The sequence below is a fragment of the Lates calcarifer genome, linkage group LG13 (genome assembly GCF_001640805.2).
Source record: "Lates calcarifer isolate ASB-BC8 linkage group LG13, TLL_Latcal_v3, whole genome shotgun sequence".
Taxonomy (NCBI): domain Eukaryota; kingdom Metazoa; phylum Chordata; class Actinopteri; family Centropomidae; genus Lates; species Lates calcarifer.
The window spans coordinates 13,547,283-13,561,208 of NC_066845.1; the positions used below are offsets into that span (position 1 = coordinate 13,547,283).

The 13,926-nt window shown below is 41.0% G+C and overlaps 1 protein-coding gene across 1 annotated transcript in view; it reads right to left on the reverse strand.

Annotated features, from left to right (window-relative positions):
• Positions 1–1,479: 1,479 nt before the first annotated feature.
• Positions 1,480–13,926, reverse strand: part of adgrv1 (adhesion G protein-coupled receptor V1) — a 114,533-nt gene continuing 102,086 nt past the window's right edge. The window contains exons 93-95 of the mRNA XM_018668798.2: positions 11,752–11,937; positions 9,337–9,514; positions 1,480–4,896 (exon numbers count right to left, since the gene is read on the reverse strand). Of these exons, the coding sequence (XP_018524314.1) occupies positions 4,778–4,896; positions 9,337–9,514; positions 11,752–11,937 (483 nt within the window). The 3' untranslated portion in view covers positions 1,480–4,777. The remainder of the gene's footprint in view (positions 4,897–9,336; positions 9,515–11,751; positions 11,938–13,926) is intronic.

Below are 13,926 nucleotides of genomic sequence, written 5' to 3' on the forward strand. Positions count from 1 at the left end.
AGTTTTCAAGCGGTGTGACACCACTGGCACTGCTGAGGCCACCTGATACCCTGCAGGACTTGTTGCTGATGTCAGACTCACCAGTGTGGCAGTGATGAGTGCGATGTAATTGACAGTGGATGACAAGACAGACTAAAACGCTTTGGCTGGTTGACATATAGGAAGGGAAACACACTGTGGTCTCATTATGGAAACGGTCATCATTTGCCATCTTAATGAGTGGCAGTATAATGTGCACATATGCTTGCACGGACACACACACACACACAGAAAAACACACACCCATGCATGTAGACCGATGTAGGAACATATTTGCATCGTGTCCTTCCATGGATATGAGGAGAGATGGGAGGATAGCTTTAACATATGCAAACACATACGTACAAAAGCACCCTCATTTAAATACTTTCACCCTTCTATGAGTCACTCTGTCCTCTTTCCTCACATTATACAACTGTGCATACGGAACTGACGCCCCTGCTGACTGAGTCGGTGTCAAGGCTGACAGGAGCATGGGGAATGTAGTGGGAGCACAAGGGCCATGTGCGTAATACAGAGATTCACAAATGCTTTCTAGCAGTGCAAATCATCCGTACTTGAACTCGACTGAATTCTGAGGTCATGGATTTAGACAGTAGTGCTTGCTCAGCGGTCTCTGTGGAACACAGAGAGCTGGGAGGGTCTGAGTTTAGTCTCGTAAAGCTGTTAGTATGGAAAGAAAACTCATGTTATCTGTTAGGTAAAGTAAAGGACTGTACATCTGTATGTGAAGCACCACTATTTCTCAATTTGATCTTTTCTTGAATGCCTAATAATAATCTCTGTGGTGAGTTACACCTCTGAAATCAGCTTCCACGCCCTTCAAATTACCTTTAAGCAAATTATTGATTATCTGGCAGGAGTCACAGGGGGATGATTGGTTGATCAAATTACACCTATGCTGCCAAGATACTTCTAATGAGACTTTCAGTGCACAAAATGTACATGTACTGCTGTAACCCTACTGAATGTGCGTTTTCTCCACAGCAAGGCTGAAGTACATGCAGCACAGATCATTCTGAGGATGTGAAAACAGAAAAACAGAGATGTTAATTTTGTGTGTTTGCTCCTCCTCTGCTTTCATCCCTCAGCACCACAGCGACTCCTGACTCACCGTCTGGCTGCATTGCTTCAACCGGCGATGACTGTTAAGCTGCCTGGCTTTACTGTAAATTGTGGAACTGGGTCACTTTATTGTAGTCTGAAACAAGGTGTTGCATGTTCCATTAAAAGGTTCTGACTAGTTTGTATTCACCTAAACTGCGCACTTATTCAGAGCTTGAAGAATTAAAGAGGGGTTTTCTTACATTAATTGTATTGTAGAGAAAAGACAGAGAGAAGACAGTAAACAGGTGGCATTATCACATTTCAGAAATTCACACCCTTTCCATTGAATTTAAAGAATGACGCAATCCATGGAGATTGTTGTTGTCATAATAATCTTTAGTTGAATGTCACTGAAATAAACACAATGCCATTTCTCATTGTTTGGTGGTGTAACCTCATCTCCTGCGTCTTTTTTTTTGCAATCATTGTGAACAAAATATATATATATATATATTTTTGCTCAAAAAACCCCCAGTCATAACTTTCCCAACAAGGCTGAGCGAGGTGTTGAAAGAGAGAGCGATCATTCATAGTTCCTAAAATAGGACATGACTGATGGGAATACGTGCTCTGTTCATCATCCTGTGTTTGCTGTTTTCCCCTCTTTCATTTTGTTAGACAGTCTTGCATCAAGGATGTGTTGATTCACAGAGAGCAAGATGTGCAGAGTCATCATCTGAGCATCCACACAGACGGACTGGGAGTGAGCTGTGAATCAGCTGTTGCCTGGTTGTCTGCTGTCTTTTCTCCGTCATTTTCTTTCCCCCTGGGCACAGACAGACAGACAGACAGACAGAGGGAGAGAGAGAGAGAGAGAGGGCACACAGGCGAGAAGAGACCAAGGACTTCAACATAAACATGTTTGTCTGCAGTCTGGTGTCTCTGGGACCGAGGCCGGTGGGTTGGGACGCCAAGCTGTTTTGCTGTTGCTCTTTAATTGCTTCCCCCCCTACGGCTAAGAGAGATGATTTAGATAATTTGAACACTTTTACTAAAGCTGTGCCCATCTCATCTGAGACTGAGCTGGCAGGAACCACATTAGTATCTCACAAATCTGAAAGTGTCATCCTGCACTCAGGAAGATTCAGTTCCACAATAGCATATTATACATTTAATTATATTAAATCCTTGACCTTGGAAATAGCTCGACAATTAATTCATTTAATGAGAGCCTGACGTTTTAACCAAAAGCACCAAGAAACAGTCACATTAACACTATCAAAACAGATACCATACTAGCGAGCATGTGAGAGCCCCATAGAACACAATCAAACTTATCAGCAGTTGGTGAAACGTGACAACGCCACCGTTAAGCAATGTGCAGAGCTTGCACACCTCTTTTCTGTGAATCAGGCCTCAGTTTCTCAGGCTTTATAAACACAATTTTAGCCTGATCTGATCCTGGTTCCTAGTCAAACACTTGACCTCCAACATGAGATAAGATTGTGGCAGGACTGTACAGACTGTGGTTAATTATATAACTAAAATACAGAGTAAAATGAGCCATGTGCGCTGGGGAAACTAGTCGTCAGCAGTTTTTGCGCAGCAGTTAATTTAGACATTCATCAGCACATCTGACTAAAGGTCAGGAGTATTTCTTTGGCAGCAGATCTGTTTTCCTAGTCCTCTTGTAGCTTCCAAGATTACTGATGTTGGTTGCATCGCGTCTCATTAACAATGATGACATAATGTGGCCTACAGACAATGCAGTTCACTCTAATGGATGCATAATGGAAATATGTCAGAGTTGTAATGTCACCATGACGGCAGCCTGCAATAATGCATGGAAATGAATTGCTTGTGTCTTAACTGCCTTTCTTAGAAGGAGGTAAACAAACAGGCCCCTTGGAAATGCTAGATGAGAAAAGTTCTTACTGCACTATTACAAGTTCATTTGCAGCAGGAGAGAGCAAACGATGGAGTGTTATCTCATTAAATGGAGTAATGACTTCTTTGCTCATTACAGCAATGTTTTCCTTTCAAATCCCTGAGGAAAGGCTCCTTCTGACGGTTAAAGGATGGGTCTCAAAGTGATGTAACCATCTCGCAGGAAACCGGCACGCCTGAACGTTGCTGTGTCCTGAGATTTTTTTTTTCCAGGGTATGAGAAACTCCTCAACCCTCCATTGAGGGCAAAGTTTGCTCACTGCTTTTCCCTTAGGGGTGAAAGTACTGCATTTCCAGCCATGCCACCCCATATAGCAAGCTGGGAGAGTAGAATCAATATGTTCCCATACATTTAAGAACAAGAAACTGCTTCATGTGTCAAAAAAAGGAAATTCATTCTTTCTTCCCTCTGCAGTCTCTCCTCCATTTGCCTGCAGGAAGGAGAATGAAGCCATTAGCCACTGGGAGGGAGGTTCATCAAGAGACAATGCTCTCTAGCTGGTTCCTAAGTGTCAAAATATCCTTAAGTAGCACATTTGTCTCTTGCCGCGACCGCTCTCTCATCATCTGCCGAGATCACGACCTCAGCCATCCACCACAAACCAGGAAGAGTGGCTTTAATGAGCAAGGTGCTGTGTCGCTGACAACAAACGGATTGCTGGACTATTCTTAAACTTCAGCCCACGTCTTATGTCTTCTCTTTGTTTCCTCTTGCAAACTTCACTTTCTTGCTTAAGGAGAAAAAGTAGCAGCCTCTCACACAGCCAATAACCAAGTTCAGAAGTCGAGCTGATGGAGGACAGAGGATAAAGGTCGGCGCAAGGGTCAAGTAGACGGTGGATTCTAAGAGGTTCAAAGCTGCTGTTAAAAGAGTTGAAAGGGGGAATATCTGCTTGTACGTTCATGCCCACTGATTCATCACAGGGGCAGATCGAATCTTCTCTTTAATAAAAATGTATGCCGTGAAGGGAAACAGATTCAGATATGACTGACTAGCTCATATAATTCTGTTTATTCTCCACACTCCTCTGCTCTGCATCGCTCACATTTTTCTTATGTTCAGACTCTATTTGTTGCTTTCTGCAGACACCAACAGAGAGGTCAGACCTCTCCTCGGCGCAGAACCAGGTCGTGAAATTCCAGCCATCATTCACACAAACCATCCTACACAAGGGTTTGACCCCTGACCCCACGGTGACTCACTTACATAACCATCAGAGAGGCCCTCTAGTAGTAAACTGCCTGTTCGACAAGTTCCAGCAGTAAAGATGGAATCAGCATATTCAAATGTAAAATATAAGTAAATTATTTATTAACAATCTTACACAATCTCCATCCTCAGCAGTAGAAGTTGTGCTAAAGGTGCACATCTGGCTATCTCACTTACTAGGTTTCTACAGGAGAAAAAAAAAAATCAAAATATACATTCACAAAACGACTCCATCAAGGATTTTTAAAAATTAATTTAGTAAAACATTTATGTATATATATATATATATATATATATATATATATGTGTGTGTGTGTGTGTGTGTGTGTGTATGTGTGTGTGTGTGTGCGTATAAAAAACAGATGTACAGTAAAAAATCACATATAGTATCAAACATCTATATGAAAATGTTCTATTAAAAAAACAAACCTGTGTTTTAGTGCAAGAGCATTTTATAATATAAAAATACTGTGCTGTAATTTTTCTTTCTGATATGAAGGATAGAGGACATGGGATCTGTGTGAGGTGAAGAGGTTAGAGGTGTGTATCTGCAATGGGGATTCGTCTCAGCTCAACTATTTGGGAGTTGGTTACACTCCCTCCATCGTGGCTTCCAGGGATGGACTCGTTATCGCTGACATTAAGGCCAGTCCCTGAAAGAGACAAAAAAGTTACATTATGCTTCAATCAATTTCTTTGTATTTATTTCTGTCTGTATGTGGACATGTGCAAGAATTTCTGGAGCATGGTTAGATGTATTTTCTTTCCTCAAATATTACATGTCCCTTCACTCAACAGCTGGACCACCTAATGTCTGAATACAGTCTCTTCAGCTCAGTGCAGCAAATCCATGCTGCTAATCATTTCCAGTGCAGATAATCTGTCACATATGTTCTATCAGGGCCAACATGGTATTATGTAATCGATCCTATGTGTCCTAATCTCTGGGTTATCGGACAGCATAATGCAATTTATCTGATCAGTCAGGATAATGAGTTGTAAATGGAGTACTGACAGTCTGACGTAAGACTGGAAATGGGCAGTCAAACAAATCATACAGCAGGGCTTTTGATAAAACTGTGACATACTGTAAAGACCTGCTGAGTTATGATATATATTAAGTATTCAAGATCACACAGTCTACTATAAATCTGATCTGTGTGAAAACACACACAACTCTTCTCTGTCACACCACCGTCTCTGTCACCGTCAAGTTTTTGGGTCTGTATACTAGAGAAAAGTTGTATGTGTTTTAATGTTGATGGATTTGGACTGAAGCTCACACTGGTCAGCACCTTACTGTGTGTGTGTGTGTGTGTGTGAGCAGTGCTGTTTGTTTGCTTGACGTCTCAACAGCTCAGTGTGTGTGGAAAGTTGGGCAATGGACCAAGAAACAAGAAATAACTTTATGTATCAATCTAGCAAGTGTTGCAAAGACTTCTCTGCATTCTGAAACAAAGGATTTGAAACGTTCCATTTTTGTATGAACTACTTGAAAAACAAAAGAATCACTATATGTATTTTGAAGCAAATCAAGATCCAGATTAAAAAATGTCTTCTCATTTTTTTTTTTTTCTTGGGCTGTCAGCATCATATAATATAACACATCACTATGTTACACTCTAGGCAGAGACATTTATTCATATATTAAGTGTTCTAGGTTAAATCCTTTGCTTTATGCATTAAACTGTAACCTTTAAAATAAGATGATATATGACTCCTGTGACATGACCAGAGAAACACCCAGACTTACCATCCTTCATGCAGTCTGCCCTTTAACAGTAAAACCAACATGTTAAATGTTCAGCCTGTAGCGTACGTATGCTGAGAATACGTGTGTCTGTGTGTGTTAATGGTTCACTACCAAATGAAGTGCGAAGACCCTCATTAAAGCGCTAGTTACTGACCCCTGTCAGACAGTTATGTAATTCTGATTAGTCAGTTATCTTTACTGCTGACGGACAGGTTGATATTAAACCAGGTTATAAGTTCAGTGTGACACGTACAGACAAAGAGAAGGTCAGAGGTCACCAGGTGAAGTGTGAAATGGAAGAAAAGTCTTTATGACTGGCAGAGTCAATTTTTAAAAAAGTTTTAACTGCAAAATAAAGACTATTGCAACAGTTTTTTTTAATGAAAATCTAACTTATGAGTTTGCGTTCAATTTTCCACACAACAAAGATCAAGTGTCTGCTGGACGGTAATATTTTCTTGAGGCCATGCCAGAGACCTGCGAGAAGCCAACTGCTTTGACTTAATTAAATCTTGCAAACTTTCCTCTTTGCTACACTGAATAATATAAACGATTACTTCATACTGCTGAGTTTGCAGACAAGAGAACCAATAAATTCCTGGGCTCGTTCGCTGCAGCCTCAAGGCTATTTAAGGTTGAACGACACACGGACTCAAGGCAGCAGGGAGAGGTGGAGAAAAAAGTGAACCAATGTCCCACTGCTGCTTACTTGAGATGGAGAGCAACAAACACGCTTGAACAAACACACACCTCTGAGTCTGACTGACCTAGTCACCACACAATCAATAAGAGAGTAAGAGGTTATCTCTGTTCACGTTTTTTTTTACTTAGCGTAACTCTACCTTCTTTGTCTTCTTCATATTTTTTTAACACCTGTAATTCTCTTGTTCTCACACCTGTTAGGAAGGACTTTTAATTTGTCTATCTCCATGGCTGCAAGTGTTGTTTTTCTGCGATGCACACTAGCAGGTCTCCAGTGCTGCCTCCTGTGCTGCACTGAAGTTACCTGAGCAGATTCTGTCGGGGTCCAGCAAAGTAAAGTTTGATGTGGGTTTCAAAATTTAAAGCCCTGCTGTGTCCCAGACAGGGCAACGTTCTTTGCAAAGTCAAACCAAACCTCTGGACTGAAGCTTTAATGGGCTCAAAACCATCAGAGGCCTGGCATTGCTCAATAACTGACTAACTAAAATGACTAATTTATTTTGAAAGTTATTTCTCTTCTGCAGAATCCTGAGAGATTAACCAAAAAAATTCAATGTGACCCGACTTGGTCCCAGTAACTTTAGGGTTTTATCAAGTTGGTCTGTCAGTATGTGTGTATCTCTTATCTCTCCCACAAAGACCAGACTCTTGCTGTTTCCATGACGTGGGACTAAAGCTGATTGGGATATTCTGCACTTAAAGCTCAAATGCTTAGCTGCTCATCAGCAGGAGAACTGCTGAAGTGTAAGACGGACTGATAATGATCTGCACAGAAACAAATAAATAAAATAATAACAATCAACATCCAGGAATGAGCAACAGCCAACTATTCTGTTAGTAACTTGATGATTCACATTTCCTGATGACCGTCTGACTGTCTTAAAAACAAACAATACTTTTGTCACTTGATGTCTTCACTTTTCCCGAAAGATTTTGTAATAAAAAATTTAATGTTTATAACTAAGTTCAATTTCAAGAATCCTGCTGCTTTGAAGCGTTGTATTCTGATCGTCTAATATGCTAAAAAAAAATTAATTATGACATTACTTGAAAATGCTGCACATTCTGTTGGTATCTCAATTTTAAGATCTGACACTAAAACTGATTATTACTCATTTTAAATGACATCTACACCAGTATAACTCACACTCAAGACTCGCTTATCATCCTAAAAATGCCTAAGTTTATACATCCTACCTGTTGAAGAGATAATTAAGTTGCTGGCAAATAAGCCTCACCTTTCACAGTACAAGTAATATTATAGGAAGGGTGCAAAACAAAATAGATTCTCCAGTTATATTTATGAAAGCATTTATTCAGTATTAAAGTCTTTTTTTTTTTAAAACTCATTTAAAGTCACAGGGTGTAGCTTATTGTATCAACAGTTCAGGCCCTGTCTGCAGTGGAAGACCTTTGCTTCATCACGCTGGTTATTTTTCAGGTGTGTGAAAATGACTCCAGTGGAGTCCTTCTCTTTCTGGCAGTGTCTCACATCTCACATCACATCTCCTGGTGCACTGAGGTTCCTGCTGCCTGTTTCTGATTCAGCTGGTTCTGATTCTCATTCAGACTCTGTGAAGCAATTACTCAGTGTTTTGAAAGAGTGAGGAAAGGACTGTATGCACGTTCATATGTGTGTGTGTGTGTGAGTGTGTGTTTTGGTGATGTATCAGTGAGCAGTTTGGACCCTCAGCTCATTAAATATTGATGGTGATAGAGGAAGAATGGTTTCCATGGCAGCAGAGATTTAAGGTCAGCAGCAGAATGACTAAGCAGGGCCGGTCCTAATAGATGCTACAGATATTTTATGTATGTACACTATGAAACAATCAATACACACACTGTCTCTCTGTTGTTATTCAGTCCAACTTTTATAAACTTTCTCTGTAACATTGCTACACTTTGCTTTAAGCCACATGTGCCATGCTTGAGTGAAAAGGTTTTATTTTAGAAGCATGTTGTGTTTTTCTTGAAGGTTTTAAAAAAAAGTATTGTGGCCACCACATTGTGAGGGCGTGTGGCGACCTTTCACATGATCCACAGTGCTTTTATTTTTATGATTCATGGAAAAGTACTAGACAAGAGTGCTTACGGGATGTTTTTATGTTTTCAGTCAAGTTTGACTTAAGTAATGTTCCTGACTCACTCAATAATCTTGTTACATGCTTTTATACACAAAAACTAGTGCCAGAGGTGAATTTAGGGATGTCATTGTGTTTGATTAACTATTTGACCAAAAGTAAACTGGAAACTTGGAAAAGTTTATAATTCAGTGATAACGCTGTTGATACCCAAGGGAAAATTCAATATTATATTGTGTTTCTTCCATTTGCTTTTACTACCATGTAATCTGCTGGAAACTTTTCTGTTTGTGCTGCTGTCCAACTTGGCCAGCTCTCCATTAAACCTCAACTGCTGCTTAAACGTAGGTTAAGCAAATCAATAAAACTGCAGTTACTTTATATATATCTTCGCAATTGGTATGGGAAACAACAGCTGTCTTTCCAGTTCCAGAGATGCTGTTGAATCAGATACAGTTACTCAGATACTGTTTGAGGTTGATGATGGTATTTTTTTGTCTTTAAACAGTATGAATGTGTGAGTGCACAGTTCATCTCTGACTTGGTGGGTTCCTCACCAGTTTTTAAGGCAAATATGAGGTCGTCAAATTCCTGTGACTCCTCGTCTGCGGTGACCAGGTTGGTGTTGATGAAGCCTCCCTCTGTGGTGTACGTCCCCATCACAGGACTGGGTTTAAACACACTGCTGGGCTGACTGCTGGGCCGCAGAGATGCCCTCTCCCAGTCTGCTGACACCTGACACACACAGTATACGATCTTATCAGCCAAGGTGCATCAACATGCCAATTAATGTTTAATGAATTATCATGTAGGACATTTTATATAAAGAGTAAACTTATGTATGTGTGTAATGTCTGTACTGTTCATAACATACATAATATACACAAGACTGTCTTCATGTGTTGTTGATAAAGTTGAGTTCAATGCCCAAAAACATTAACTTCGAATGAACACGGGGCAAAATCAGGTTGACCATTCACATCATCAATACAGTCTCACACACACGCACACACACACACACACGCACACACAAACACTTAATTCAGAGAATGGCTGCTTCTGTCAGCCATGTAATCATGTCTGTGATGAGTTAGGGTCAGGCAGAGGGCATGTTGTGCAAGCACCCCAAAGGGTTAAGGCCACCCCACAGAGTCACAGCAGGTTCATGGGGTGAGAGCGAGGTCAGTGGGTTTAGGGTTTCATACTGAATCAGCCTAACATGATGGAAATTATGCTGCCAGCACAGTTAGACAGATGACACAGTTTTGTTTAGAGTTCAAAATTAGCATTTTATTTAGGAGGGTGACTTTTATCATGCATCCATACAGCAAAAGACAGGAGTGAGGGGACAGAAAAAAATGAGAGGGCAGAGAGTAAAATAGAGAGAGGAAACTGACTAAAGGGATTTGTCTTACAACAAAAGAATATCATCGTACATGTGTATCTCTCTTATTCTTCTCCAAAAGAATCAGATGAATACTTTATCTCCTCTTGTTTTCCACTGTGTTCATATATTATGAATGCCTGATTTGTCCATGTCCATGCATAAATGTGTGTGTGTGTGTGTGTAAGCGTGTATGTGTGTTTTTGAGGCTTGCTAGGCTGTAACCGGTACAGAGTGTCCTGGTGAGGTGAGTTAAGCACCACCAGGCACCTCAGATCCGTCACATCCACTTTGAGAGGAGGCAGTGAGTGGGTGACTCAAACCTTTCAATAAACTGTTCAACCCTCAAATTATATGCTACTATCCCTATTCTAGTCTCACCTCAATTTCCTTCCAACCAATTGTCTCCACAAATCATTGCTCATCTAACACTTACATCGCCACTCTTAGCAGGTCTCTATCTGCACTCTTATTTTTCTTTATTGAGCTGCAGCCAAGTCTCAGAGGCAGGAGTGTGCTCTCATGAATAAAACAAGATTACTGGATTCCTACGTGTAGAGAGGGATCAAGAAAGAGAGAATGGGGAGGAGGGGCTCCCAGGAGTAATGAAGTTAAACCTGCCCCCTTTTTCTCTCTCTTTCTCTCCCTCTCAGCAGCTCAGTCCTTATAGGGTATTCTCCTGAGACAAAACTGCTGTGGAGACTGAGTTACTATAGAAGTAGTGCATGTGTGGTTTTGCATGTGATGTGCAGGTCTAACAGAAAAGTCACAAGAGGAGTTGATGTGGGTGTAAGTGGGAGTTATTAACACTGACCGTGTACACACACGTGCACACACACACACACACACACACACACACACAATTTTTACACAGATGTTTCGTAATGAGAATCAGTCTGAAGCTGGGAGGTCAAATGCATGTGAGTGTCTGAGTGAGCGAGTGAGTATGAATGTTCTCTGTGGAGTCAGGCTCAGCTGATGTGAGAAATGTGTGAAGGAGGACCAGGAATGGGCAAACAGAGCCATGGGAATGAGGCCATGGGAAAAAAAAAGTCCAACAGAGAAGGTGAGAACATGGAACGCAGTGAGGGAAGGTGAAGCAATGACTGAAATGTTGTATTTATAGACAAATCATATTTAGTTTTTGGCCATCATTCATATCAGGATGCAGGGACATTGCTACAGCAAAGTCCAACAGAGCAAGGATCAACACCAGATTATTCAAACTGCTGCAGGTGAAGTTGAAAATGAGCGACTATGGCAGGTATAGTAGACTGAAGTTCAACCAGGCAGCCGGTTTTAGGTTGCTGTGGTATCTCTGAAGAAAACTTTGTGATCAAAAATATTTTCATAACCGAAAGACCTGACAGCCAAATCTAGAGACATAAGACCCAGACCATAAAAAAACCCCATCTTTAATAGTTAAAAGTGGGGAAGACAGCGGAAATTTAATGCACTGTAGCTAAAACATAAATGCTAATCAATGGAATTAGACAGTAAAGGTAAAAGTATTGTAAATCTATACGTACAGCATGCCTAGAGAAGCACTTCTCTAAGCACTGTACATGTGTGTATCTGTGTGTAATACCTCCTCCATGGCGCTGATGAGATTCTGAGTTGATTTGCTGATGTCGCCCCCTACAGTGGTGGGTCCCCCTCCCTGGTAGGTAGAGTCGGGGGAATCATGGCCGCTCATCTCCACTGTGTAACTGGCTTTAGTTGGCCAACACAGCTGGTTGTGCATGATGAAGTACACTGCAAACACATACAATCCCTGTGGAGAAAGAGGGAAAAATCAGCATTAAGAAATAAGTTCTACATTCTCACTGGCTCTGTTCCATTATCCTTTGCGGCGCGCCTCAATATCAAATAACATCAGCCTAAAGCCTAAATATTTCAGAAATGCAACAAGTAACTTTGCTGTCTGCATCGATCTGTTAGGACAGTCTCTCACGCTGGCAGGTTTTGTGGTTGCTTGTAATGGCTGGGATTCAAGAACTACATGCACATAAATTGTGTTATATCAAGTCATACAGATGTATAAGGGTGAATTTTCTTGAGCAATGATTTGCTACTGCACCAATAGTTTATGTTTTTTTCACATCATTAGGAACAACAGCGTCTCTTCCAGCATGATTAATGGAGAATTACTTCATCATTGTGCCATGACATCATTGGTACCCTGGTATTTCTGCTTCCTCCACTTCCTCGTCATTATCAAATCCCTCTGGTCAACAGCACCGGGCTGTGAATTACCCCAAAACACCGGAGTGTCAAATACCGCGCGACCATTCCGCATTTCACAACACTCATCACCAGGTGATGACGGCAGCCGCAGTCAGAGATGGAATGCAATGGAGAGTGAAACATGAATGTGTCTGCGCACAGGTGTATGCAAACACAGAGCCACTAATGCACACACAGATGCATATTTAGACATAAGGACTGTGGTCCAATCTAATTTAAAGTTATAATGACTGTACATAAAGTCAGTTCCTGCACAGAGAAACTGACAATATTAGAAACACGCATGGTCCTCTGATATGATGATTCTAACATACATCTCTAGCAGAGAGACAATTCTCAATCTTTATTCTCAACAAGTGGTGGTGGGTGAGAATTTTTCAAACCGTCCTATAAAGCTGCATGTTAGCAAACCACAGGCGTCTGTTTTGTGTGTCACAGAGCAAAGAAACAGCAGATCAGACAGCCGATTAACAAAGAACAGTAAACTTTGCCCAGCACGCTCCTCTATGTAGAGAGATCATAATTACTCATGTACCCAAGGGATACTGAAACAGAAAAAGGATTACAAACAGTGCTGATGGTTACAATCAACATTACGAGGAAGACAACAGAAACTGAGAGTAGAAACTGTGTTTTTATGGGTGCACTGTAAAACTGGAACAACCAGCTTGTGAGAAGGAAAAAAATGGCTGCAAATAGATAAAACAGAACATGGAAGAGCTCACAGGTCATTAGCTGTGTTTTATAGCTTGGTGGCTCTGAAAGAGTGAGTTACACAAACTGTCTAGTGCATTAATGTGTGAGATTAATGTAGAGTGTTTGTACTCTTGGATCTTTTTGTTTGCATTTTCTGTGTATGAAGTAAAAGAACAAAATGAACTTCTTCTCTGTGTGATCACTTAGGACATGGAACAAAAGCAGCCAGGTGTGTATTCATGCCTGGGTGTGTATTTTGCTATCCGTGACTATGGCTCTATCACAGCGGTGTTGTGGGTGATTAGCACATATCATTTGCAGGCTGTTCCAGCCTGAGGAACAGGCTTTACAACCATAGGCCTGTTATGTAAGTGTTCCCTGTTCGGCTGGAGAGGCCACGTCTCTAGCGATGGAAAGCGCTGACCTGAGGAGAGCGGGAAGGACAGGGGAGGTTGTGGGTGGGGGACCAAATCTCTGGATCAAGGGAAGGCAAAGAGGGGTGGAAGAAAGACCATAAGAAGGAACATTTAAGGGCAAGACTGACAAAAAAAAGCTGGATGAAGTGTATGAGAAGTGAAACAAGAAAAAATAGCTAGAGAAGTGTATTGTCTGTGAGGGATGAAGGGACCAGGAGACAAAAAAGTAGAGGTAAAAAAGTTGAGGTAATTCAAAAGAGCCCAAAAACTCTTCTGAACTAAGTCATGTGAGTGTGATAATGTTGTTATTGTTGGGGACTGTGTGATTCTTGTTTTTGACTGGAAAACTGACTCAGTTCAGTCCTAACGAGTAATAGTGCTGAGTACATATAATCCTCTGAACA